Source organism: Moschus berezovskii, chromosome 15, assembly GCF_049115385.1.
Source record: "Moschus berezovskii isolate FMDL1 chromosome 15, NW_MosBer_1.0, whole genome shotgun sequence".
Classification (NCBI taxonomy): domain Eukaryota; kingdom Metazoa; phylum Chordata; class Mammalia; order Artiodactyla; family Moschidae; genus Moschus; species Moschus berezovskii.
In genome coordinates, this window is record NC_142474.1 from 67541130 (window position 1) to 67568820 (window position 27691).

Below are 27691 nucleotides of genomic sequence, written 5' to 3' on the forward strand. Positions count from 1 at the left end.
GACTGGTGTCCTGGGAAGCTCCTTTCTACACAACACAGGTAGATGATCAGAGTTTAACCCACCTACAGCTTTTTACTGTGACAGAGCAGTGGTTTAAACTATTTGTGTTTGATTCCAAAACCATTATTTTTTCTACTACTTGAAAATTCCATGGGAGGATAATCTTAGCTTTTACCTAATTTAAGGGAAAGATGTAATTTACATTAAACGAAGTTTTAACAACTGTAGTTTGAACATATAATTGTTAGAAAAGGTGACAATTAGGCGGATTAAACCTGAGCAGTCATTACTAGAACAAGCTCAGTAAAACCATTAAATCATGGATTCAGTTACATGGCACCGATTATTACAGTGTCTCTTTCACTGCAACAGTTCTAAACAGTTTTAATCTTTGTCAACTACATTAATAACAGGATGCTGATAGAAAGTAAAAACACTCAAGCCATTTTGCAAAATGAAAAACAGTATTTAATAACAGAAAATTTACACATGGTACATTTAAATGTGCATTTTTCTCTTTTGGTGGATAAGTATGCAGAAAACCTCAATGAATTTAATATATGACCTGTGAAGCTGAATCTTAGTGTATCTATATGGAAAAGAGTGATGTTGACAGAGAATGTATCAAAGTATGTTACAATTCTATTTATTAAGTGAAAGTAAGTTATTTTTTTTAAAAAAAGAATCAGGCTATTCTGGTAATGCTGCATATGTTTTAAACGAATTATTTAAAAATGTAAACCATCATGTTTTTTGTTAAAATTGAACAAGCTGTTAAAATTGCTACAGTATATCTCACCTAAGCTTTCTACCACTATTTGAAAGTAATCTGTATTGTAGGGAAGGCACCAGAAGCAGCCAACGCAACAAAACTGTACTCATAGCAAAGTGAGGCAAAACCCTAATCCTTTTATTTCTCATTCCCAAAAGGAGTTATAGTACTGAGTGAAGGGATTTTCCAGTTGCATTTTTGAGGTCACAATGATAGCTTTACATGATTGCCCTCAAGACTACAGTTTTTGCAGGCAATCAAGTACAGATAAATTACAATAAAATAAAACTATATTATAATGTTTTTATTGTATTAACACCAAATGAATGGTAGACCGACATGAATAGATGAGAAAGAAAATCAAGCTCGAGGCTTACTCTTTCTCTAAAGAGGTCATGTTTCTAATAGTTTTACTGAAGCATTAATTTTTATAAAGTGCAATAACAAAATAAATAAGATGAAAATAGCTTTGCAGATCTATTTACAACTCTGAGACTAAGATAAATTACTGATTACATTCTTGATAGCCTTTTTAATGCTGTGGAAGCTGTAACATACATGAAAAGCTCACTGATCCAGGTAAAATAATGATTTTTCCCACTTAGATCAATCTAGTACTGAGGTGTATGTAATTATGCTAGCTCATGCTATAAGGCAAGGTTAGAGTAAAGGGAAAAATTTACTAGATTAAAGCTAAAGGCTAAATCCAGATACAGTCAGGTGCTGAGCGTTATTCCTGGCTTCAAAATAAGATGTATCTGTTTCGTCATCTGGTTGGGGTATGAAAGGCATTTTTTGATGCTGTAGATTTTCCCAGTCCACACCACTGAAGAGAGGATGATGTTTCAGCTCTTGGGAAAAAAAAAATCAAACAGAACAATATTATGACACCATTACCTAAGTACTATTGGGTTGGCCCAAAAGTTCGTTCGGGTTTCCCATCAGATGGTATGAAAAACCCAAATGAACTTCTTGGCTAACCCAATATTTGACAGGCATCGAGGAGAGACTGTCTCACGTGGACTTGCCCTGGTTTACTATGCCCGTTTCACAGACATTTTAAAAACATCCCTCTCTTCACACACTTCCCAACCGCACATGCTGTGTTATTTTGTGTATCACCTGGCATACAACAGGTGCCTTGCCCGAATCGGTCCAAAGAGTGAATGATGACTGGCCTTAACAGGAGCCTATCTTTCTCACTGCCTGTACCTGCTGGGAAGAATCCCAGACTTCATGAGGTAAGGAAGCCTGGCCTACTTCCTGTTCCCCCATCACTGATCTTAAGTGATTAATGCCCCACTTCTTATTTCAAGGCCTTGTTGACTGCTTGGAGCTCAGCATCGCCCGCCTACATAACTTCAGCAGGAAGCTCACCCTCCACTCCCACACTGTCTTCCCTGTGCTCCATCCTTATCCTTCCTGCTAATTTCAGCATACACACCAATGACACCTCTGACACATTCTTTCTCTTCCCAGTTCTTTGATTTCACTAACTTGCATCTCTACAACACACCGGCCACCCAGCAGTATGGCCGCATCCGAGGCTGTGGCTTCCACTTACAAAATCACATCTTCTACATTTTCCTTCTGTCGACTAAAATAAGAGTTTGCTTTTTTGGTCACACAGGTATTCAGTTGGTAGACATAGCTCCCCTCTCCTCAACTATTCACTTCATCAGGCAACAGTAAAGATGGCAAAAAAAAAAAAGTGTCAATTAAGGCAGTATGCAAACCAAAAAAGCAATCAAATTTAAGGAAAACATCAGAAGATGACTACGCAGACAGTAGGGAATCGTGTGTCTGTGCTGGGGCTAGTGGACTGGAAAAACAGTATGTGTATATGTTGAATTTACTGTAAACTAAAAGACTGGTAGGAAAAAGGATAAAATAGCAAAAGTAATTCACATTTAGAGAATTTGTCTCAATTGTTCAAAATAAATAACTGAGCGTCGGTTACTTTAGAGTTACTTGTAGTAGTAACTGGAACTGGGGTATCTGGATGTGATATGATGTTTCATGTTCTCTCATTGCATCTCTTTATTTTAAGCTGCATCTGCAAAGGAATCTAACCTATAGGTTAAGATGAACTAAACTGAAGAATAACCCTGTCTGCTTCACTAGGTAAACTATTCACTGAACAAATGAACAGTATCTGAGGTCTGGTAAGAATGTGCTAAGCAAATTACAGTGCAGTGCAGCCATCTTCTAAACAACGGTTTCACAACTTTGTTATGATTGACACTTGGGACCAGATAATTTTCTGTTGTAGGGACTGCCTAAAGCATTGTAGAATGCTGAGTGAACCCATGGCCTCTACTACTAGATGACCCCAGCTGCTGTGACAACCCAGAAATGTCTCCAGACAACACCAAATGTCCTCTGGGGAGCAAAATCATTCCACAGGAGAACTGTTGCTCTAAAGCAATTTTTAATTTTCATTATTACTATTTTTTGGTCATACTATGTGGCATGCAGGATCTTAGTTCCCTGACCAGGGATTGAACCCGTGGTCCCTGTAGTGGAAGCTTGGAGTCTTAACCACTAGACTACCAGGGAAGTCCCTTAAAGCAATTTTCAGAGCTCAGTTTTCAAATATCTGCATCCTCACTTTACACTGGTTTTTGCTCAGATTCCACTTGTCAGAAATCTTCGTGACCATCCAGTCTAAAATATAAATCTCTCGCCTTCACTTTGTACCCTCTCTGCTTTCTCTCTTTGTGTAGTTACTACTGGATGGTGTTATGACGATATTTGTCTACTTCCTGTCTTTTCACTAGAACTTAAGCACAGGAGTTTCAGTCTGGTTCATCCCTAGGTTACCTCCAGTGCCTCCAATAACAACACTGACACCTAGAAGTCACTCTATAGGGTTTGTTAATCTGATTAGAGGGAAAACTAGAAGCTGATACAAATGACATACTACTAAAGTTCATTTTCCTAACATATCGTACTTCACATGGAAGTGTATTTTGAGACATAAGTGCTTAGCTGTCTCTATCTATACAGAGTGACACAAAGAATTTTAAGGCAACCTCTAATGAGATTTACTGGACTTTCAAAATAGGAGTTTAAAATTAATTTGAGTTTCCAGCACTGGTAAAAACCTTGGAGTGGGTCACCATGAGCCCATTTTGTCTTCTTTGAGGCATCTTAGCTGTGGAGATAATGCAACAAGGAGCCAGAGTACATAAAAATACTTGTCAATCAATAATGATGTCAGAAATGAAGCAGTGAGAAATCATAGAACAGGAAGTTTTGACTAAAAGAATTTCCTATATTGGTTGATGGTTAACTTTATCAGGCTGTGAAAAACTTAAAAGACATTGACAAGATGAGATTGTTTGGAGAACCTGCTTGAGAGTAATAAAATTCAAGACTGCAACCTGATTGCACTGAATTTTAATGTTCTGAATAAGGACAAATGTATCGATGAATACTAAGAGGGCAAAAATAAACCGAAAGTTTAAAACCAACTGAGTTTAGATGTCAGATTATCAGTAGTATTATATTAGAACTTGATGTTATTAACATTCATCCCTGAAGCAAATCAAGGGTAAAAGTCACCAAGGTTTGGTGACTAACACCAAACCTTACCTTTCATTCCTGCTCTCTTTGCATCGTCAATGGTTAAGAGTATGTCCACAGCACTTTGAGCATTATCAGATAACTTTTCTTCACCTTCAGGCCAAGGGATATCTACAAATACAAGTTAACATGTTCATCATTGGTCAGAGGAACAATACACAGATAAATGAGATACATGAATCTATCTTCATAGATAGGAGAAAAAGAATCACCTCTTTTCAGAATATTCTGGAATACTTGCTGTGGTGTTTCATCATTGAAAGGGGGAATTCCTGTTAGAAACTCAAACAAGCAAACTCCAAGGGCCCACCAGTCTACTGCAGGACCTGGAATTTAAGAGGAAGCAGCTGAACTTGCAAGCATTTTCTATAAATGTTTGATCAACTAAAACATTAATATGTTTTTATCTTGGCACAATGAAGGCCCAAATACTTACTTCCTAAGGTTTTCCTCTGGCTCTTTAAGGTATAAAACCCCAAATTACCTTCCTTTAGGCAGTGTGGTAATTCTTTTCTTGGAAAATAGCAGTTTTATAATTTTTATTTATTTAAAAAAATTTTTTGCCATACCATGTGGCATGCAGTATCCTAGTTCCCCAACCAGGGATTGAACCTATACCCCCTGCATTTGGAAGTGCAGAGTCTTAACCCCTGGACCTCTAGGGAAGTTCTGAATATAGAAGTTTAGATTAACAACGTGGCTATTAAAAAAAAAAAGTTAAAGTTCTCTTTTGCCATTTATTAATTAACTTCCAATATTCTGGACACTTATTTGTGCTAAATCCTAAAACACAGTGAAGAAATGCATCAAATCTAAAAATTATTCCTTAAAATTAGAGTACTCCTCAGTTTCAGATCAGGAAATAATGACATTCGGATGATTCTGTATCTACTTGTTTTACAAAGGAATGAGATGAGGTAGTAGTATTAATGCTAACTGGAGGATAACCTGGTGACTAGGGAAGCCTTACTTACAGGGTGTTTAAATGTTGCTTTACTCTTTTTAAGGACAGAGGGGGACAAATTAGTTTAACAAAAAAAAAAACGTTCAGACTATAGCTTGAGGAGGGAATTAGAAGATAAGTCTTAATAAGTGGGTAAAACTGACTTCTAAATAAAACCTTCAATGAAAGCATCATTTCTATACAAAGATGTCTTTTCATTTTTGGGGCTATGCCATGAGGGTTGTGGGGTCTTAGTTCCCCAATCAGAGACTGAGCCCAGGCTTTGTCAGTGAAAGCACCAAGTCCTGACCACTAGACCACCAGGGAATTCCCTACAAAGATTTTTTTTTAGATGTTTATTTTAAACAAGACCTTATAATCTGGTTTATACTTTTGCTTAGTTATGTCTATGAACGAACAAAGTGTTTCCTAAGCAAAAGTTAATTTCAGTCCAAAAATGATTAACTTCAATATAAATTTAGAGTTGAGATTCTAGTCTAGAACTAAATTTGTCTGAAAATTAACTCTTTTAAAGTCAGTTTCACAAAATTCATTACTGTGGTTAAGCAAATACCATTTCAAAACAAGTAGAAAAACAAAAAAGCCTTCAAAACAAAAAACAATAGGAAAGCACTGTGGAATCTGCCATTAGAAAAAATAATCGCATGCATTTAGAATACCTTTCCATCTGCAAGCCACATGATCCCATTTTTCCTATGGAACACAAGGTACAAACAGTCTACAGGCTTCTATCTCTATTGTAATCACTATAAAAACACACAAACCACCTCCATTAGTAGGCCTTTTAAGCAGCACTGAGAAAGAATTATTTCAACAGATTAGATAACCAAATATAGGAAAGTAGGAGGAAATCAGGAAAAACCCTGCATTTTAATTTATTTTACTTAGGTTAGAAATTAGGACCCTTTTCCCAGCTCAGCCAAAAATGACTCATGTCAGAAACATACATGACTTCTCCATGGATATGTCATACATACCCATACACTTGAGTCAGAGTCTAAAAAGATCATGTATTGTGATAAATCATATTATCCATTATAAAACAAATAGCTAGAACTATAGAACAGAGTTGTTTTACACGACTGGCTTTCTAGTTTAAAATCCACTTCTGTAATTTGTATGTTAATACTGTTAATTCCTATTTTCCAATAATAATGGAATGGAAGGCTTAGAAAATTCAAGCCCTTTTATAGCTATTAACTTTAATATTTTTATCAAGCCTATTTCTTCAGTTGTAATAAAAAAAATTCCACATGCCGACACATGTTTTTACAGAGAAGAGTAATCTCTCTGGATGTCTTCTTGCTCAGAAGACAGTTCATTTTTGTATTTCATGGGATAAGGATAAACATGTACACGCTGTGTGCATGCTAAGTTACTTCAGTCATGTCTGACTCTTTGTGACCCCATGGATTGTAGGCCGCCAGGCTCCTCTGTCCATGGGATTCTCCAGGCAAGAATACTGGAGTGGGTTGTAGTGCCCTTCTCCAGAGGATCTTCCCGAATCAGGGATCGAACCCAGGGATCGAACCTGTGTCTCTTACATCTCCTGCATTGGCAGCTAGGTTCTTTACCACTAGTGCCACCCGGGAAGCTCATTTTGTATTTCATAAGTGAGCTGAAATTAAGAAAAATTTTTCATGCAATGTGATCTAGTTAGACTTTGACTATTCAGTTAAATGTGCTTTGCCACGTTCCTTTATGGAGAAATCCACTCACCTGAAGTCAGAAATCCTGCATGTAAGAAAAGAGGAGTTAGGTACATTGTTTGAAAGTTATAAGTTCATTCTTATGTCATTTATTGAACTAGAAACCAGGTAGTGTGCCTGATACAAGAAGAGATAAAAGATGAAGAAGAGAGCTTTTCCCAAGTAGAAAATAGCCTACTCTGGGATCAATAATTCAGGTAATTTTACTACAAATGTAAGAGAGCTGAAACAAACATATGTATTAAAAGAAGCTATGGAAACTCAGGCTGGGGTCCCTAAGTCCCCTTAGCAGTTAAAGGGCAGGGAATTGTTATTATTATCTTTAAAATGATAAATTTTTATTATTTATTTTAAAAACTATGTGTCAAGTCACTTTTATGGGAAATAAAAATTTTAGAACATTTCACTAGCTCACTATGATAAATAGATGTCCCACTAAAAGAGTGGCAATATTTTATCAAGTAAACCTTGCCATCTGAGGTTTCCATTCACACTGTATTGATTTGAGGAAATGTATAAATGATAATATAGGAAATGAGCTAGCCAAGCTGTGAATTAGCAAAAGGGACAATGTCCAAAAGCTAGTTAAGTGCCCAGAGGAACTTTTATTTCTGTGTTGCTTTTTGAGGGATGGTTCCTATCTGCCTGGACCCTTCTGGTGAGGGTATAGTGAGTGCAGGCTCTGAATAGGAAGAGGCATCTGCAGACTGAACAGAAGTGCAGGACCAATTTTGTATTCCTGAAACCAGATAAGAATAGACCTGGGGAGACATTTGGAACAAAGACAGTAGAGGGGGTGGAAGGTGGGGCTTCTCTGGATCACTGAGAATAAACCAGCAGGCTGAGAATGAATGGCTGTGTGTCTTTATTTACCATAATAAACGCCATGTATGTGAGAAAAAGAGTACTGCACGATCTCATCTTGTTTTACCTTAGGCAATCTAAGTTCCAAAGAAATTTAACACAATTTATCTCAAAAGAAACTATAATGACAGATATTTCAAAAACTCAAGATGTGTGTGTGTGCCTTACCGTGGGCCCTGGCTAACAGCAGTTCAGGTGCGAGGTAGTCTGGTGTTCCCAGGATTCGCCCGTCATCCACTGGGGCTGCCCCTCTTCTCACACTCTTTGGAGTTCGGTATGGAGTTTCTGATTTGACCTGATTTGGGGTCTGCTGATTTCAAGAGTTTAAGGCACAATAAATATCTTCATTCCTTTCACAGTGAACAGAAATGCTTACACCAAAGAAAAGCTAGGCTGCTGGGCATGAAAAATAGTCAAATCCTTGATCAGCTTTGGAAATGGTCTCAGAACTAATTACAAAAAGTCTTACTTAAAAAATCCTAATGATAATAATGCAATTCAATTGCTTAGCTAACACCAGTTATTTCAATAAGATCTAGATATGCAGGAAACAATGAAAAAAATCCAGGAGAAAAATTTCTTGATAGGATGGATCAATACAAGCTTACAAAGTGTCCTGGAGGGAAGCTATAGCTGAAAAATGACTGAATTATTAGGACAATGCATAAGATGGAACTATATGCAAATAACCTTTGGTGCCAACTGGCATTTATGTTTTTAAGATATTTTGTTGTCTCACAAGGACTCTGTTGGAACAGCAGGACAGGTGGCAGACACAGGCTCTGAAGGTAAGAATTTCTAAGTCTGTCACTAAGTTCTAAATAGAAAACTCAAGTTTTGTAACCCTACATTCGAGGTGTGCACAGTCTATATTATGATGTCTCTCCAAAGGAAGAAATAAAAAGAAACTTTGGGTTTAAAAAGATAACGGTTTAGAAAAAAAAAAAAAAAGATTTTATTTTTCAACTCTCTTCTACAAAGAAAAGAGAGCATCTAAATATGTCCTTAAAAGGCAGTAAAGTAGATGGATTTTAATTTTGTATCTCAGAGTTACTGTGATCAAGTGAAAATGTGATTGTAAACATGTAAACATGTGAAATGTAAATATGTGAAAGTATGCAGGACAGTACAAATGAAGGAGGCACTGGAATTAAAAATGATAAACACTGCCACCCGCTTCACCTTTCGGTACTAAAACCTCCACAGAGCCACAGATTCCCAATAAGCAGAACAAAACCATTTGATTAATATCATACAGTCCAGCTGATAGGCAAAGTGTCTGGCCTTCATAGTTTATTTTTCTAAACTCTAAAGGACCGCACATTAGCAAGTGATAACATACCTGATACAGCGTGGAGTGTCCAGTGATAACATACCTGATATGGCACGTAGCATCTTTCTTTCTGAGTAGGGGTGATAGCCGTGGGATATGACCCACTATAGGCACATGAAATATCCATCACGTCTAGAGAAGTGACGCTCATCTTAGAAGGTTCGGAGTTATTGGAAGCATTAATGTGACTGTTAAAACTCCGAAATGCCACAGCGTTTCTTTTAGAGGTTAATGGTTTTAAGACCTCTGAAGAGGGAGCCAACATTTTCTGGTTGCTCTTTTGGATGGCAGGATACTCAACACCTTTTGGCAAGGTATTTTCTTGGCAGCTGGGCGATACAGGAAGTAGGTCTTCAATATTTGATTCTTCCAAAGAGGATTCTTTGATGTTTTTATCTGGATCTAAAGACTGCCCTCCTAACGAACTTTCCATTATGGAAATTCCAGGAAAAGATGAATCAGAGTCCATGTGAATACTTTTAGGAGTTCTATCACCATCAGAACATAGGAAACTAGAACTTAAGTAGTCCTTCTTACTATTCTTGTCACAATCATCATCCAGCTCACACATAAGGTTTTTTTCTATCATTGGGACAGGTGATTTTTCTGGGGTTTGGTGTTTATCAGTAAACGAATTGCCCACATTCTCCTTATTCACACAGTCATTTTGCTGATCTCTGTATACCAACAGTTTAAGGTCCTGGACTTCAGCTGTTAAGCCTGTCCTTTGATTTGCATAACAATCTCTCATTTCATTACTACACTCATACTCGAAGCAACTTTTTTTATTTGGTATAATTCCCTGACGAGGACTGGAGTCAACTAATTCGAAAATTCTTTTACATCTTCTTTTCCCAAGGTGCTCTTCAGTCATCCCACCAGAATCCGCAGCCCACTGATTTGACTCGTGGAAACAAGACTGGCTTGTGTCAGCAGTCATGTTGACATTATTTACATCTAGTTCTCTTGCTTCCCAAGAAACTTCCCCTGAAGAACATTTTTTAGCAAGGTTAACATAAGAGTTTCCAGTGGCAGGAATGACACTGCTGCCGTGAATGGGAGAAAGAGCTAACTCAAGATCCCTTTCATTGAAACTTTTGGTCTCCACAGCATCTACAGATTTTGTGCATAAAGGCTTTTCAACTGTATTCCAACTCATCATTGTAGAGCTTGCTGCATCGTCACTTTCCTAAGAGGGAGGAAAAAAACACTTAAAAAATTAGGGGACTTCCTTGGTGGCCTAGTGATTAGGACTTAGTCACTATAATGAAGAAAATCATATTACTGAGACTAAGGAGCAAATAGAGTCCAATTTATTTTATCAAGTGGAAAGATTTTTTTCTTTGGGTATTAATATAATTCTAATCTAACATTTTATCTGCATTCTATATAGGAAAGGTTATCATATTTTTAGTTCCTCTCAGCTTTAATAGCTTTAAAAAGCCCAGAATAGAATACATAAATTAAGTAAAATAACTTTCAGTATCTATTCACTTGGCAAGCAATCTCCTTAAAATAGATACTTTTAAAGACACATCTGCATCACCTTTGTGGTCTAGAAGTTATTTCTGATTCAGAAGAGTTACCATTCCATTAAATGATAAACTGGCAGTAAACAGTTATAGAAGGAGGTAGTATAAGTTATAAAATAAGACAAAGGTTAAAAAAACTCAACAATCTAATGTCTGTGTTAGGGTAGGGAATTTTAAAAAAGAAGTCCATCTAGATGCCTAGAAGCCAAACATTTACTATTAAAATACTGCAAAAATTAAAAAATTGGAGGATTTCCCTTGTGAACCAGTGGTTAAGACTCCATGCTTCCAATATAAGGATCATGAGTTTGATCCCTGGTTGGGGAACTAAGAACCCCATATGCCTCGCAGCATGACCAAAACATAAATTAAAAAAAAAAATTTTTTTTTTAAATTGTAATCTCATATACTGAACAAGAACAATTTCACATTTGAATGAGAAATGAAATACTGCAAAATAATTTGACAGAATATACAGGAAAATGAAGAGTATCTTCACTGCTGTTCACATAACAGTTTCATGTCCTTACAGAACTTGTATGAAAAGGTGTCAAGTGTTTCTATCATTATACACAGTTAGTTTTGGATAAGGTGAGTGGCATTCTGACCTGGCAATCCTTTTCCCATCTGGGACTGCTGTGGCACTCGGATTCCACGCTGGATATGAACGTATGGGACGGACTGCTGGTGCTGGATGTTGCCAGCCTCTTCCTAGACTGGAGGAGGTGGGAAGTTAGACACTTCACAGGCATCCCGGGGTGACAGGCAACCATTTCAGGACCTGTGCGGAAGAGAAAACACTGAAGCTTATGTCACATCTTTCCTACTTCCCTGCGATTCCTGAATCTTTACAGGTAATTGGGTTAAGTAGTAAGTAAATATTTCAGATCAGAACTATTTCTATGTAAACATTATCTCATCTACAAGGATGGCTTCAGGCTGTTTTGACAAACAAGTACTGTTCTGAAAGTTAATAGACAAAACTCTCAATATTTATAAAGTAGAAATCAGGACAGGGAGCAAATTTATAATTAGGAGAAAATTCATTTTGAATATCCATTATCCAATTTGAAACTTTTCTCGATGAAGGTTCATTCAGTTCAGTTCAGTTCAGTCGCTCAGTCGTGTCCGACTCTTAGCGACCCATGAACCACAGCACGCCAGGCCTCCCTGTCCATCACCAACTCCAGGAGTTCACGCAAACTCATGTCCATCGAGTCGGTGATGCCATCCAGCCATCTCATTCTCTGTTGTCCCTGTCTCCTCCTACCCCGAATCGCTCCCAGCATCAGAGTCTTTTCCAATGAGTCAACTTGTCACATGAGGTGGCCAAAGTATTGGAGTTTCAGCTTTAGCATAAGTCCTTCCAATGAACACCCAGGATTGATCTCCTCTAGAATGGACTGGTTGGATCTCCTTGCAGTCCAAGGGACTCTCAAGAGTCTTCTCCAGCACCACAGTTCAAAAGCATCAATTCTTCAGCGATCAGCTTTCTTCACAGTCCAACTCTCACATCCATACATGACCACAGGAAAAACCATAGCCTTGACTAGACGGACCTTGGTTGGCAAAGTAATGTCTCTGCTTTTTAATATGCTATCTAGGCTGGTCATAACTTTCCTTCCAAGGAGTAAGCATTTTTAATTTCATGGCTGCAATCAGCATCCGCAGTGATTTTGGAGCCCAAAAAAGTAAAGTCTGACACGGTTTCCACTGTTTCCCCATCTATTTCCCAAGAAGTGATGGGACCAGATGCCATGATCTTCGTTTTCTGAATGTTGAGCTTCAAGCCAATCTTTTCACTCTCCTCTTTCACTTTCATCAAAAGGCCTTTGAGTTCCTCTTCACTTTCTGCCCTTAGGGTGGTGTCATCTGCATATCTGAAGTTATTGATATTTCTCCCGGCAATCTTGATTCCAGCGTGTGCTTCTTCCAGCCCAGCGTTCCTCATGATGTACTCTGCATAGAAGTTAAATAAGCAGGGTGACAATATACAACCTTGACGTACTCCTTTTCCTATTTGGAACCAGTCTGTTGTTCCATGTCCAGTTCTCACTGGTGCTTCCTGACCTGCATACAGGTTTCTCACGAGGCAGGTCAGGTGGTCTGGGATTCCCATCTCTTTCAGAATGTTCCACAGTTTATTGTGATCCACACAGTCAAAGGCCTTGGCATAGTCAATGAAGCAGAAATAGATGTTTTTCTGGAACTCTCTTGCTTTCTCCATGATCCAGCGGATGTTGGCAATTTGATCTCTGGTGCCTCTGCCTTTTCTAAAACCTTCTTGAACATCTGGAAGTTCACGATTCACATATTGCTGAAGCCTAGCTTGGAGAATTTTGAGCATGACTTTACTAGCGTGTGAGATGAGTGCAATTGTGCGGTAGTTTGAGCATTCTTTGGCATTCCCTTTCTTTGGGATTGGAATGAAGACTGACCTTTTCCAGTCCTGTGGCCAGTGCTGAGTTTTCCAAATTTGCTGGCATATTGAGTGCAGCACTTTCACAGCATCATCTTTCAGGATTTGGAATAGCTCAATTGGAATTCCATCACCTCCACTAGCTTTGTTCGTCGTGATGCTCTCTAAGACCCACTTGACTTCACATTCCAAGATGTCTGGTTCCAGGTGAGTGATCACGCCATCGTGATTATCTTCGTCATGAAGATCTTTTTTGTACAGTTCTTCTGTGTATTCTTGCCACCTCTTCTTAATATCTTCTGCTTCTGTTAGGTCCATACCATTTCTGTCCTTTATCGAGCCCATCTTTGCATGAAATGTTCCCTTGATATCTCTAATTTTCTTGAAAAGATCTCTTGTTTTTCCTATTCTGTTGTTTTCCTCTATTTCTTTGCATTGATCGCTGAGGAAGGCTTTCTTATCTCTCCTTGCTATTCTTTGGAACTCTGCATTCAGATGCTTATATATTTCCTTTCCTCCTTTACTTTTCACTTCTCTTCTTTTCACAGCTATTTGTAAGGCCTCCCCAGACAGCCATTTTGCTTTTTTGCATTTCTTTTCCATGGGGATGGTCTTGGTTCCTGTCTCCTGTACAATGTCACGAACCTCCATCCAAAGTTCATCAGGCACTCTATCTATCAGATCTAGACCCTTAAATCTATTTCTTACTTCCACTGTATAATCATAAGGGATTTGATTTAGGTCTTATCTGAATGGTCTAGTGGTTTTCCCTACTTTCTTCAATTTCAGTCTGAATTTGGCAATAAGGAGTTCATGATCTGAGCCACAGTCAGCTCCCGGTCTTGTTTTTGCTAACTGTATAGAGCTTCTCCATCTTTGGCTGCAAAGAATATAATCACTCTGATTTCAGTATTGACCATCTGGTGATGTCCATGTGTAGAGTCTTCTCTTGTGTTGTTGGAAGAGGGTGTTTGCTATGACCAGTGCGTTCTCTTGGCAAAACTCTATTAGGCTTTGCCCTGCTTCATTCCGTGCTCCAAGGCCAAATTTGCCTGTTACTCCAGGTGTTTCTTGACTTCCTACTTTTGCATTCCAGTCCCCTATAATGAAAAGGACATCTTTCTTGGGTGTTAGTTCTAAAAGGTCTTGTAGGTCTTCACAGAACTGTTCAACTTCGGCTTCTTCAGCATTACTGGTTGGGGCATAGACTTGGATTACTGTAATACTGAGTGGTTTGCCTTGGAAACGAACAGAAATCATTCTGTCATTTTTAAGACTGCATCCAAGTACTGCATTTCGGACTCTTTTGTTGACCATGATGGCTACTCCATTTCTTCTAAGGGATTCCTGCCCACAATAGTAGATATAATGGTCATCTGAGTTAAATTCACCCATTCCAGTCCATTTTAGTTCACTGATTCCTAGAATGTCGATATTCACTCTTGCCATCTCCTGTTTGACCACTTCCAATTTGCCTTGATTCATGGACCTAACATTCCAGGTTCCTATGCAATATTGCTCTTTACAGCATCGGATCTTGCTTCTAGCATCAGTCACATCCACAACTGGGTAATTGTTTTGCTTTGGCTCCATCCCTCAGTCTTTCTGGAGTTATTTCTCCACTGATCTCCAGCAGCATACTGGGCACCTACCGACCTAGGGAATTCCTCATTCACTATCCTATCATTTTGCCTTTTGATACTGTTCTGGGGTTCTCAAGGCAAGTATACTGAAGTGGTTTGCCATTCCCTTCTCCAGTGGACCACATTCTGTCATTACTGATGAGCTAAATCTGGATGTGCTAAAAGGCTGGAATGTGACTGCTGCTCCTGCTGCTAAGTCGCTTCAGTCGTGTCCGACTCTGTGCGACCCCATAGAATGTAGCCCACCAGGCTCCCCCGTCCCTGGGATTCTCCAGGCAAGAACACTGGAGTGGGATGCCATTTCCTTCTCCAATGCATGGAAGTGAAAAGTGAAAGTGAAGTCGCTCAGTCGTGTCCAACTCCTGGCGTGACTACTCTTACTCAATTCAACTTGTATTTAATTAAAACCAGAGCTTTATTTTAATGTTGAGGTTTACATGCTTACCAGTGTGGAATTATATACATCCATAGGGACTTCTTTATACTACTGGGTAAAAGAAATAATAGTGACTTTGCTAAGTGTGAGTCAGTGCCAGAAAGCAGCACCATCTATATAATACAAGTTCTTGTATCTTATAAACAACTAACGATGCTAAAACGATCCTGAACTTAAAGTGAGACTCTTTTTTCTCATTTGTAAAAAGGAGGCAAGTCTTCCTTTCGGTCTATCTATTCATCCAAGATATATACAGAATTGCAGACCAAATTCACAACAAAGTAGCATCTATGAAAACAACGAACACTAATTACTCTTTAGAGGATCATTATTCACATTTCCAAGATGAAGAAAACACCCATGCACAGAACTAAACTGTCCACTGTTGATAAATTAGAGGGTGAGGTTAAGTGCTATACAGATTTTCCACTTGCTTCCTTTACTTTTGACTTTTGTCTTTTATTGTGTAATAACTAAAACTATATCATCTTGACTTTATTTTATTTCAGAACCTTTTAGAAATCATTTTATAAAGGTACACAGTATTACTATATCTTCTCCACTAAGATTTCCATAGACTCAGTACAGTGAAATTCACCCAATGATCATTACAATGTTGCAGCTAATTGAAAAATTAGCTTGACATTTTATTTTGCTGATGTAAAGATCTGCAACAGGGACTTCCCTGGTGGCCCAGTGGTTAGGAATCCACCTTGCAATGGACGGTACACCAGTTCGATTCCTGGTCCAGGAAGGTCCCACAAGCCGTGGAGCAACTAAGTGAGGGCTCTAGAGCCTGTGCTCTGCAACAAGAAAAGCCACTGCAATGAGAAGCCCACACACTGCAACTACAGAGTAACCCCAGCTCACTGCAACTAGAGAAAGCCCATGCAGAACAACGAAGACCCAGTGCAGCCAACAACAACAGAAAAGATCTGCAACAACCCCTGTCAGAAATGGCACTTACACGACAAAACAGAGGAAATCCACAGGCTATCTGAATGTCTGCATTTCAAAATTATTGATACTCAAAATTTTTAAATTGTAAAATACTTTGTTCCTCAACGGCACATTTAACGGAATATACTACCTTTTCTTTTATACGCACATGATTTTAGTAGCTTGCTAGAATAAGGAGTAATGTCTTTTTGATCTACGGACATAGGACAAGTTAGTCCTTGAGAAAGCGGTGATGTTTCAGATACATGAGTTGAAAGAACATTTGCAGAGTCGTGATTTTCTTCTGCAACTGGCGTGTGCTATGAAAAAGGAAGACAAAAACAAATTAAACGATTTGTTGTCACAAAAATACCACCTAAATGCATGGACTTATGATATCTAGGTAGATGAACTGCTGAAGTAATGCAACATGCTTAATATTTGAATTCATGTAAATGGCAATCATGTTAGGGCGCATCATGTGAGTTTTTTTCTTATCGAGTACTTACAAATCCCAAAGAACTGATGAGAGATAATACTTGTCCTGGGGTTCTTGAATAATCCTGTCTAGGTTTCGCCATGGATGGTGTTGTAAGAATATCCATCATGTTGATATCTATGTATGGAAAGAAGAGTATATGATATTCTTTAAGAACTTCAACTGTTATTGACTAAAGTCAACAATTATTTGTTCTGGATTTTGCCCCACTTTCCACATTATTAACATCAACTACAAAGTTGGCTTCTGCAAGACAAACACAGCCAGGAAAACCATCATGCCATACAGTAAACATGTAGAACTAACCAGACAGAGAAAGACAAATACCATATGCTTTCTCTATATGTAGAATTTAAAAAACAAAACAAAAAATCAAGCTCATAGATACAGAGAATTGATTTGTGGTTGCCAGAGGTGGGATTAAGTGTTGGAAGAAATGGATCAAAGGGGTCAAAAGGTAAAAATAAATAAATAATAAATTTTAAAAAAAATAGAACAGTGTTATCTAACTGCCAACAAAATAATTCTTGGTAAATAAAGGAGGTGGTAAAAAAAAAAGCTAAGAAAGGAATCAAAGTACTAAGACTACAAAATAAATTTTATTAACAGAATCTGAGTGACTAAACAACAACAGCAGAATCAATTTAAGGAATTAATACAAATTATGGAACACTCATGTTAATTTACTATGTAAGCAAGACAGAAACTAATGCACATTTTTATCAGCTTTCAATGTGTAACACTGTAAAATGATTCAACACTCACACATAATATTGTACAATTTTCTTTAGATATCAAAAATAATAAGAGAAGTGTAATGCTTTGTATGTGGTGTAAGACTATAAAATGTAGGTCGAAAGTTTGAATTTAAATTTCATTTATACCTCACACTGATGAAACTGTAGGAACTACAATAAACTTCTTAAAAAATATTTTACAAATTAAAAAAATGCTACAGCAGTGATTTCTTGGTTATGACTTTGAAAGCACAGGAAAAAGGCAAAAATAGACAAAGGGGACTATATCAAACCTCACAACTTCAGAACATCAAAGGAAACAAGCAACAGAATGAAAAGACAACCTACAGAATGGGAGAAACATCTGTAAATTATTTATCTAATAAGGGGTTCATATACAGCATATAGAAACAACTACAAGTCAGTTACAAAAAAAGTACAAATAGTGGATAAGAGTCTTGGATAGACATTTCTCTAAAGAAGATATACAAATGGCCAAGAGGCTTATGAAAAGATACTTAACATAAGTAACCAATAGAAAAATGCAAATCCAAACTACAATGAAATATTAACTTATACCCATTAGGATGACCACTGTCAAAAAATAAAATAAGTAAAAGAATGTGGAGAAATTGGAACTCTTGTGCACTGCTCGTCAAGTGTAAAAGGTAAAACTGTGCAACCAGTATGGAAAACACAGTGGAAGCTTCTCAATTAAAAATAGAATTTGGTCTATATGATCCAGCAATTCTTCTGCTGGGTACGTACACAAAAGCCATTTTATTCATTTTTAACTAACAGAAAGCGATATAAGCTAATGAAATGTTAGTGTCTAAAATGTGAGGACTTTTAAAAAGGTACTTACTTGCTGTTTCTTACCTCTATTTAAAGTAACTTTGGAAAGGCCAAAATCTGTTAGTTTAATATGACCTTCATTAGAAATAAGCATATTGTCTGGCTTCAAATCCCTGCACACAGAAAAGACAAATAGCAGATAACTAAAAAAGAGCTAGTGTTGATTTTAACATTTCCAGCAAAAGAAACAGAAAGTTAAAGAAGAATCAAACCCTACTTATTGTCTCTCATTGGTGGCTTTGAAAGTACAGTACTGAACTCTCAAAAGCAAACTAAAAAAAAAAGCAAACTAAAATTTGAGTATCTGAATATACAAGAGTTAACTTTTTAATGCTAGATTATCTTTGGCATTATTCACTAGATATTCTATTAAAATAAATTTCATTAGGTAAAATAAACCAGGTCAAATCATATCTACCACTTTCTGTGAGAGTAAACCTTAATCAAAGAGTCACTTAACCTTTCTTTGAACACAGCAAAGCACTATAAATCACCTGGTATTATAAATTATAGTACTTTTGCATGCTGTACAGCTAAAAGAGTGGAAAAAAGAGTCAATATTCTCCACAATAAAATGGGATATCCATGGACAAAGCAACACATTCACACACACAGGGAGATGAAAGAGTTGATGGAATTTCTAAATTGGTACAAATTACTACTAAATTTAAGATAACTCATATATTGGGGGTTATGCAAATATCTAAGACTCAAATAGTAAATACATAATTTGATTACTTGTGCTTAAGTAATAGTTTGGAGAAAAGTCAGTCCTTACCTGTGAATGATTCCATGTCTATGAAGGTAGTCTAGAGCCAATGCAACTTCAGATATATATTTCACGGCCATCTCTTCATCAAAATAGCCATAGATATGTAGAAGGGACTTGACATCTCCACCAATGAGATACTCCATTACCTGTCAAAATGAAATAGAAATACTGTAAACTAAAACCAATATGACTACTTAAAAATATCTTATTTGAGCATTAATGATTATACATTTTAGCATGGTTCTGTAACAAACATTTTCTTGGTGTCACTGAGTACACATCAGTACCAGGTCTGTTCATGCTACCATACACTTTTTAAAATTTAAATTAAACTGTTCAGCCTTACAAAAAAGGTATGAAGAATAGAATAATTTCTCATGTACTCATCTGTTTTCACCCATCATTAGCACTTTGCTACATCTGCTTTCTTCCTCTACATATGTATGAATACACCAATACTTATTTATGCTAATCATTAACATGATTATGTTACATAGTAAACATAAGTTATTAACAATATTAACATAAATACATTATGTGCATGTATTTTTATTCAAATTAAATACTTTAAATAAGGCAACATTAGCAACTGGTATTAATCTTTAAAATTTTGGCTGAATAATTCGAGAATAAAGTTGAAGAGGGCATAATATGTCACCACAGAATTCTTTTGTTTTCTCTTTCTATTTTTTAAATTATGAAAGTATACCACTGAATTCTTCATTACATTTCTACTAACAAGGACATTCTTTTCTTTTTTAAACAAATGCTTTATCAAGGACATCGTCTATAACTACAGTGTAATAAACTGCATGGAATTTTATGCTAAAATAACGCTATTACCTGTTGTTTAGTCTGTATTCAAATTTCTCTGATAATTCCATATTGTTCCTGATGGCCTCTCTCCTCATCCTTCATTCCCAGGCCAGGACCATGCATGGGATTTAGTTACCATATCTCATTAGTCTCCTTTAATTTGGCATAATTTTTCTTCTTTTTATTTGCTGGAGAGGGGGTGGGACTGGGGGTGGGGCATAGTGTGGTCTTTCACAACACCTGATTATTTTCCTCATGAACCTCCAGAACTTGGAAGTCAAAATACCTGCCATCCTCACCTCTTCCTGCCCCCTACCCAAATTCCTCATTAGAATTAAGAGTGTAAGCTGCCATGTTCAGTGAAAAGCAAGCAACTTGCTAAGTACATAGATCCCAAATCCACCACTTCCTAATATTTCTTCCTTATTACACATCCAACTTTATATAGTATTTCTATTATCCATCCTTTACTTAGGAAATATTTTTAGCACTATGTGCCACACACTGTTCTACAAGGTTTATATCAACCTATTGGAATTTCATAACAACCTCTGAGGTAGGTACTATTGTTATCCTCACCTTGCAGATGGGAAAACTGAGGTGTGATGGTTCACTTTATGCATCAAATTGGCTAAGCCATGGCACCCAGATATTTGGTCAAACACCAATCTAAATGTTGCTGTTAAGGTATTTTTTACATGAGATAAACATCTCAACCATTAGACTCTGCATAAAAGCTGATTTTCCTCCATCATGTGGGAGAGCCTTATCCAATCAGCTGAAGGCCTGGAGAGAAAAAAGGTTGAGGGGTCGTGTCTTTCTCCTCCAAAGAAGAGGGAATTCTGCCTCTTCACTGCCTTTGGGCTTGTGCTGCAACATCAACTCTTCACTGGGTCTATAGCCTGTCAGCCTACCCCACAGATTTTGGACTTGCTATTACCACAACCAGGAAGGACAATTCCCTAAAATAAATCCCACTGTTCTACATACACACATAGACACAGACACAGACACAGACACCCTATTGTTCTTTTTCCCTGAAGAACCCTAACAAACAGAACAGGTAAGATAACTTGGTCAAGGTCATAAAGCTAGTAAGTTCAACAGCTGGAATTCAAACCTAGGTACTCTGAACCCAAAGATAGTAATTCTTAAGTCACTGGATTTAGTGGTTCCTGAATGAAGAAAAACATTTCATTTACTCACCAAGTAGACATTGTTTGCTGACTGCAGGGAATAGTACAAATGGACAATGAAAGGACTTTTGCTTAGGGCCAGCGCGTCCCTCTCAGCTTGTACTTGATGAGTCATATTTTTGTTGATCATATCTGCCTTTTTGACAACCTGTAGAACATAATGTGACAACAGACACATGGTTTTATTTTTTATCGTAGAGTGGTCTCAGGTTTCCAAGTTCCCATCGTGAAAACAAACAGAGAGAAAGCATGGACATGTTGTTTGGCCCTCACACTGCCAGCAGGAAACTCTGCCAGGAAAACAGTTGGTGAAAATAAAACTTTCTTTAACACAGAACCTCTCATCTTGACATCAAGTAGTAAAAGCATCACATCCCTTTTGAGAAGGAAAAAGATGTAAGCAAATGCTCCCCGTTTATCCTACCAATAAGTAGAAGATAAATTCTGTTCTGCTGTTCTTACAAGTCATAAGATAGCAATGTTCCTAATATGCTCCCAGATAATCAGGACTGTAGGGCTTCCCTGGTAGCTCAGCTGGAAAAGAATCCACTTGCAATGCGGGAGACCTGGGTTCAATCCCTAGGTTGGGAAGATCCCCTGGAGAAAGGAATAGCTACTCACTCCAGTATTCTGGCCTGCAGAAATCATGGACTGTACAGACCATGGGGTCACAAAGACTCAGACACGACTGAGGGACTTTCACTTAATCAGGAATATAGGCATAGAGAAATAATTGGCCAATCCATTAAAAAAAAATTTCGGTTCCTTGATGGATGGAAGTAGAGAAAGAATGTACTTTTTTTCCCCTGGAAAAATGCTTTTTTTTTTAGGAATATAAAACTATTGACCACTGTTCACCAGTATTTACAATAAAGTAAATAATATACAGTTGAATAACATTCTGATTACTACAAACTTGTTTTTCTTGGCTTCTGCTCAACTAGTAACCTGAAATACTGAGAAAACCGAGCCTTCATGTAAGGAATGGGTTGGGGTAAAGTCTGAAAAAACATGCAGGTCAAGTGTAGATTAGAAAAGTTTGTTCACTCGTTTTTTCCTGTGCTGAGTCGCTTCAGTTGTGTTCGACTCTTGCAACCCCACGGACTGTAGCTCACCAGGCTCCTCTGTCCATGGGGTTTTTCAGGAAAGAATACTGGACTGGGTTGCCATTTCCTTCTCCAGGGGATCTTCCTGACTCAGAGATCCAACCCAGGTCTCCCGCACTGCAGGCAGATTCTTTGCTGACTGAGCTACCAGGGAGTACGCTTCATAGACTGTGACTAGCTAAAATGCAGGGAGCAGTATAGGACAGGACATGTGTTTACACATTCTTGGGACTTCCCTGGTAGTCCAGTGGTTAAGATTCTGCCCTTCCACTGCAGGGGACCTGGGTTCTATCCCTAGTCAGGGAACTAAGATCCCATATGCCCTACAGGCATATTCCTGTAGGGCATATTCTCCTATATCGTAAATTGCCAATATTTTAAAACTATTTGATTAGGTTTCCACGAACAAATCTGAGACATCCCATATATCACAACCTTTCCTAAATAAAGCATTCGGTTCGGTTCAGTCGCTTAGTCGTGTCCGACTCTTTGCGACCCCATGAATCACAGCACGCCAGGCCTCCCTGTCCACCACCAACTCCCGGAGTTCACTCAAACTCATGTCCACAGAGTCGGTGATCCCATCCAGCCATCTCATTCTCTGTCGTCCCCGTCTCCTTCCACCCCCAATCCCTCCCAGCATCAGACTCTTTTCCAGTGAGTCAACTCGTCACATGAGGTGGCCAAAGTATTGGAGTTTCACCTTTAGCATCAGTCCTTCCAATGAACACCCAGGATTGATCTCCTCTAGAATGGTCTGGTTGTATCTCCTTGCAGTCCAAGGGACTCTCAAGAGTCTTCTTCAGCACCACAGTTCAAAAGCATCAATTCTTCGGCGATCAGCTTTCTTCAAGGGACTTTAATTTCTTGTAAAACAATGGTTCACCAAAAGGAACCATCAAATGTCCACTTAACTAAGTTTTGCTTCGCTATTTAAAACAAAGCAGAATTTTTCTACTTTTCTCATTTGGTTGGGGAGGTTGTTGATAGTGATAAAAAAATTTCCTTCCAGGGCTTCTCTATTTATATGCAGATTCTGATAGGGATGCTTCAAAAGATTACCCAATTTAAATTGCTTAGTTTACCTAATTAATTACAAAACTATTTAATTTGAAAGGTTAAGACTTAAGTTTTCAATTTAAGTTGAAGGGATTTCTTATATTGCTCAAAATGATGGAATTCCAGAAACATGGGCTTATCCATGGTTATGAAAAGTTGTTGTTTAAATATATTTACCAAAACAAAAACCACCACAACAAAAAAAGCTCCAAAATCATTTACATATGTATTTTATGTATACACATATAAAAAACTTAGAGTGATCCTTAGGCATATATGAGTGAAATGCAAATTCTAAATGTGATTAAGTAATGACTATGGAGATTTCCCCCAACATTTAGAAAAGCTGTTCTCTAATGCTGGGGAAATAATATACTATGGTATCAAATTCTTTTCTGCTGAAGGAAGCAACTATAGAAAGCTTTTATTTGTTCAAAGCAACTAGTGCGACAGACCAAAAAGAAACACAACCCAATGTAACTTGCCCAATACTACTTCAAAACAAACATATCAAACCTGATTTTCATTAGAATGTAGTTATTTCTTTACACTAATAAATCAAAAAACCAAGACCCACATTTTATATATATATATTTAAATACATATAAAAATCAATGCAAACAATTACTGAGTCTCATCTTCTGGACAAGAATGCCAAGTTAGTCTCTCTTCATAAAAATTACAATTACAATTTGAGGACACTTCACATTTGCCTCTTTTGCCAGCACCAAGTCCGCCTCATCGGAATCTTTCCATTTCATGAGAAACATTAATTCTCCACCGCTGTCTGTGGCACCAATTATTTGTTCTGGATCAAGACCTCTGGCAAAACCTCTTGGTTTATCAGCAGCATCTCTTTTCTTCTTTGATTTGCTATCATCAGATTCACTGTCAAAGATTTTCTTTTTTTTCCATCTTTTTCTTTACTAGCTTTTTGAGAATTAAGAAATGCTTACATTAACTCTGGACAATCTAAATTTTCTTCAGGTTCCTAAGTATTGTCTGCATCTGTAAACCCCTTCCACTTCAGGAAATACTCTACCTTCCCATTCACTGCACAGCAGTCCAGTACTTCTTCTACTACAAATTCTTCAGGTTCTGCCTCTTCAACTTTTTTTCTCTTTCTATTTTGTTTCTTTCCCATTTTTTCGCAATGTAGTTTTACTGGAGGCCATTTTTTATTGCAGACTTGAAGAGCTATTATTCACCGCCTGTGAGCTGCTTGGGTCCCGGGTCTGCGGCATCTCCCGGAAAAATTCTTAAAAACGATTAGAGTTTACTAACACTTAAGTGTCAGATGTTGTGTTACAGAAAACAACTAATTACTCTTTTTAAGTCTCAAGGTAATTGGTAGGGAAGCAAAACTATAATCTATGTTAAAACTGGAGCACTAAACTGAATAGTTAGTAACACTGAGATCAATTCTCAGGAAGATTACAAGGAAAAAAAGGGCATATTTCTTCCAAAGATTCATTAAAGCATTTTATAAAATCATCAATACACTGTAAATTCCAGCTGTAGAGTGTTCCATAAGAAAAATGAGGAAAATTGACAAGGCCATTCAAAAACATGATTTCCTTATCATTCCACTAGACTGGAAACTTCATGAGGGCATAGTTGTTTTTGTTCACCACTGTAACCATATCCTACACAAAGTGGATATTCACAAATACTTATGAAAAAATATACTGGCAGTTTCATTTCAACAGCTAATAATGACTTAGGATAACAGAAGGAAAAGCAAAAAATCTTTGGAATATGAAGTGATGGAGAATTAATTTCAATAGGGTGGGTCTGAAAGGTTAGGAAAAGTTTGAAGGGGGGCTAAAGAGAAAGTGAAAGTGAAGCTTGCTCAGTTCTGTCTGACTCTTTGTGACACCATGGACTATACAGCCCATGGAATTCTCCAGGCCACAATATTGGAGTGGGTAGCTGGGATCTTCCCAACCCAGGGACCAAACCCAGGTCTCCCACATTGCAGGAGGATTTTTTTTACCAGGTGAGCCACAGGGAAGGCCAATGAAGGCCTGAGGAACCTCAAAAACATGTGAAGGAAGTGAAGAAAGTTGGATGCAAAAGACCATGTATTGTATGATTCCATTAATATGGAATGTCCAGAAAAGACAAACCAATAGAGATAGAAAGTTACTTGCGGCTAAGTGGGTAGACACTGCAGATAAGCAAGAGAGGTAGTTTTCAGGTACTGGAAATTTTCTAAAATTGTAATGTATTAATGGTTACCCAATCTTTGATTACTAAAAACTGAGTTGTACTTCAAGAAAAGAAAGAAAGAAAAAATTAAGTCTGTATTTGGGCAAACTTAAGAATGGAATGAAAGGGGTACTAAAAATGAATATGAGACAGAATTGACAGGCAGAGTTGAGAGAGAGGCAGAGTTGAGAGAGAGGATATACAGACGCAGTAGAGGAAAGTTAAAAAGACTCAAGTTTCCAGCCTGAATGATGGTGGTGTTATTACAGGGAGAGAAGAAATCCAGGAGGTGGTTAGGTGGAGAGGACCATGTTCAAAGCTGGGCAAGTACAATTTTGATGTATGTGCTAGATATTCACATGGCAATGTCCAACAGGAAATTGAAACCACATCAGTACTCAGTCTTCTAGTTTCTCCTTTATTACTATTACTCACTCCTGAGATGTGACTAATTTGAAGCTACGGGAGTAGATGAGAATCAACAGTGGCCTGAACAGCTTCGAATACTTTGAGCTCTTGAATGCTTTGGAATGATACATACTACTGTAGGGCTTCCCGGATAGCTGAGCTGGTAAAGAATCCACCTGCATTGCAGGAGACCCCGGTTCGATCCCTGGGTTGCAAAGATCCCCTGGAGGAGGGCATGGCAACCCACTCCAGTATTCTTGCCTGGAGAATCCCCATGGACAGAGGTGCCCGGAGGGCTACAGTCCATGTGGTTGCAAAGAGTTGGACAGGACTGAGCGACTAAGCACAGCACATACTACTGTAAGGATAAAGGAGTGATTTAGGAATATTTCAGCTTAGTCTTTAAATAAAAGTACATTCCAGACTTTTAATGAAAGGCTTGAAAAGTGGGGTTTGTTTAATGATATCTTTTGGTTATACAGGTCAAAGTTGGGCTTCCCTGGTGGCTCAGAGGTTAAAGCGTCTGCCTGCAATGCAGGAGACCTGGGTTCGATCCCTGAGTCGGGAAGATTCCCTGGAGAAGGAAATGGCAACCCACTCTAGTATTCTTGCCTGGAGAATCCCATGGACGGAGGAGCCTGGTGGGCTATAGTCCACGGGGTCTCAGTCGGACACGACTGAGTGACTTAACCGCATATGGCATAACTCCTGTATGCCAGTAGCTCTTCTATATCATAGCATGCTGACTACAGTTAACAATACTGCATTATATATTTGAATGCTTATAAGATAAAGTTCTCATCACAAGAAAAAAAATCTGCAGCTGTTTCATCATGGTTAACTAGACTTATGATGATGATCATTTCACCACATAGACAAATACTGAATCGTTAAATTGTACACCTGAAATTGTTATGTCAATTACGCCTCAACAAAAATAGAAATGAACCTACATCAAATTGGTAGTTAAAATATAATTTGGAAATAACTGTTTCTAATTTAAAGTTTCACCCCTAATCCTGGTAAAGCCCAAATTAGTAAAAAGGATTCAGAAGTCCTAGCTAGATCTCCTAAAGTTTACGCGGTGGCTACAGAAGGGCGGGGCAGAGGCAACAGCGACTTGCCCGCGCTGTCACCTCAAATAAGAAATCATCTCGCGGGGCCCGGAGGCTTCAGCGAGCCAGGCATCCAGTCTAGCCCCTCCAGCGGCCCTGGAGCCTGCCCAGTTCAGGGGGCGGGAAGGAGGGCCGAAGGACCAGCCTCTTTAGCTTTCTTTAATCCTCGACTCTTACCTTCACCGCATACAACCTGTTGCCTTTCTGCCCCAGATACACCTTCCCAAAGGCGCCGCGGCTAATAGGCTTCACTATGGTGAACTCCTCAATGGAGGGAGGTCTTGGCACCGGGATCCTATTCACGCACTCTCCTGTTGCCGCGCCACCTCCACTCTCCATCTCACCGCCCACGGTGGGCTCCATCGCAGTCCACCCCGGATGCAAGGCTCTATCACTGGGCAAGGTCCCTTCCGGAGCCGCAACTCCCGCCAACTAGGTTCAAAGTGAGGCTCCGCCCACGCCGCACGTAGTCAGTGATGTCACACTGGAGCCCACACCACGCCCATCCATGCGCATCTCCGTCTCCGTCACCTGCGTTGCGTCGACGCAGAAGCCGATGGAAGTGAAGGCGGGGCTTCCGGGAATTTCTTGAACCTACAACAGGCTGCCCCAGGTTGCCGGCGGCAGATTTACCTCATTCGCACTGACTGCGGATGGCACTGCAGTTTTTGGCCAATGGGGAAAGGGACTTTGGGGGCTGTAATTTGAATAACGGGAC

The 27691-nt window shown here is 38.4% G+C and overlaps 1 protein-coding gene and 1 pseudogene across 2 annotated transcripts; both read right to left on the reverse strand.

Annotated features, from left to right (window-relative positions):
• Positions 1 to 1318: 1318 nt before the first annotated feature.
• Positions 1319 to 27391, reverse strand: MASTL (microtubule associated serine/threonine kinase like). 2 transcript variants are annotated; one of them, XM_055427728.2, is made up of 12 exons: positions 27151 to 27391; positions 21085 to 21222; positions 19069 to 19208; positions 18315 to 18403; positions 16709 to 16815; positions 16369 to 16519; positions 11371 to 11543; positions 9274 to 10419; positions 8066 to 8204; positions 4573 to 4686; positions 4370 to 4471; positions 1319 to 1623 (listed from the first exon to the last, which is right to left on the reverse strand). In XM_055427728.2, exons 1-12 carry the CDS (start codon positions 27334 to 27336, stop codon positions 1466 to 1468), a joined length of 2643 nt encoding a protein of 880 aa, XP_055283703.1. In that variant the 5' UTR covers positions 27337 to 27391; the 3' UTR covers positions 1319 to 1465. The 2 variants fall into 2 exon arrangements, with proteins under 2 accessions (XP_055283703.1, XP_055283696.1); XM_055427721.2 differs by having other exon boundaries at positions 8066 to 8207; positions 27151 to 27377.
• Positions 23864 to 24414, reverse strand: LOC129557206 (chromobox protein homolog 3 pseudogene; annotated as a pseudogene).
• Positions 27392 to 27691: the final 300 nt, after the last annotated feature.

Coding starts and splice junctions, on each gene's coding strand:
- MASTL (XM_055427721.2), bottom strand. CDS start 27,336: ATGGAGCCCACCGTGGGCGGTGAGATGGAGAGTGGAGGTGGCGCGGCA. Junction 18,404..19,068: donor AGACATGGAATCATTCACAG/GTAAGGACTGAC, acceptor TTCTGTGTGCAG/GGATTTGAAGCCAGACAATA. Junction 4,687..8,065: donor GCTGTTAGCCAGGGCCCACG/GTAAGGCACACA, acceptor CTTAAATTCCAG/GTCCTGCAGTAGACTGGTGG.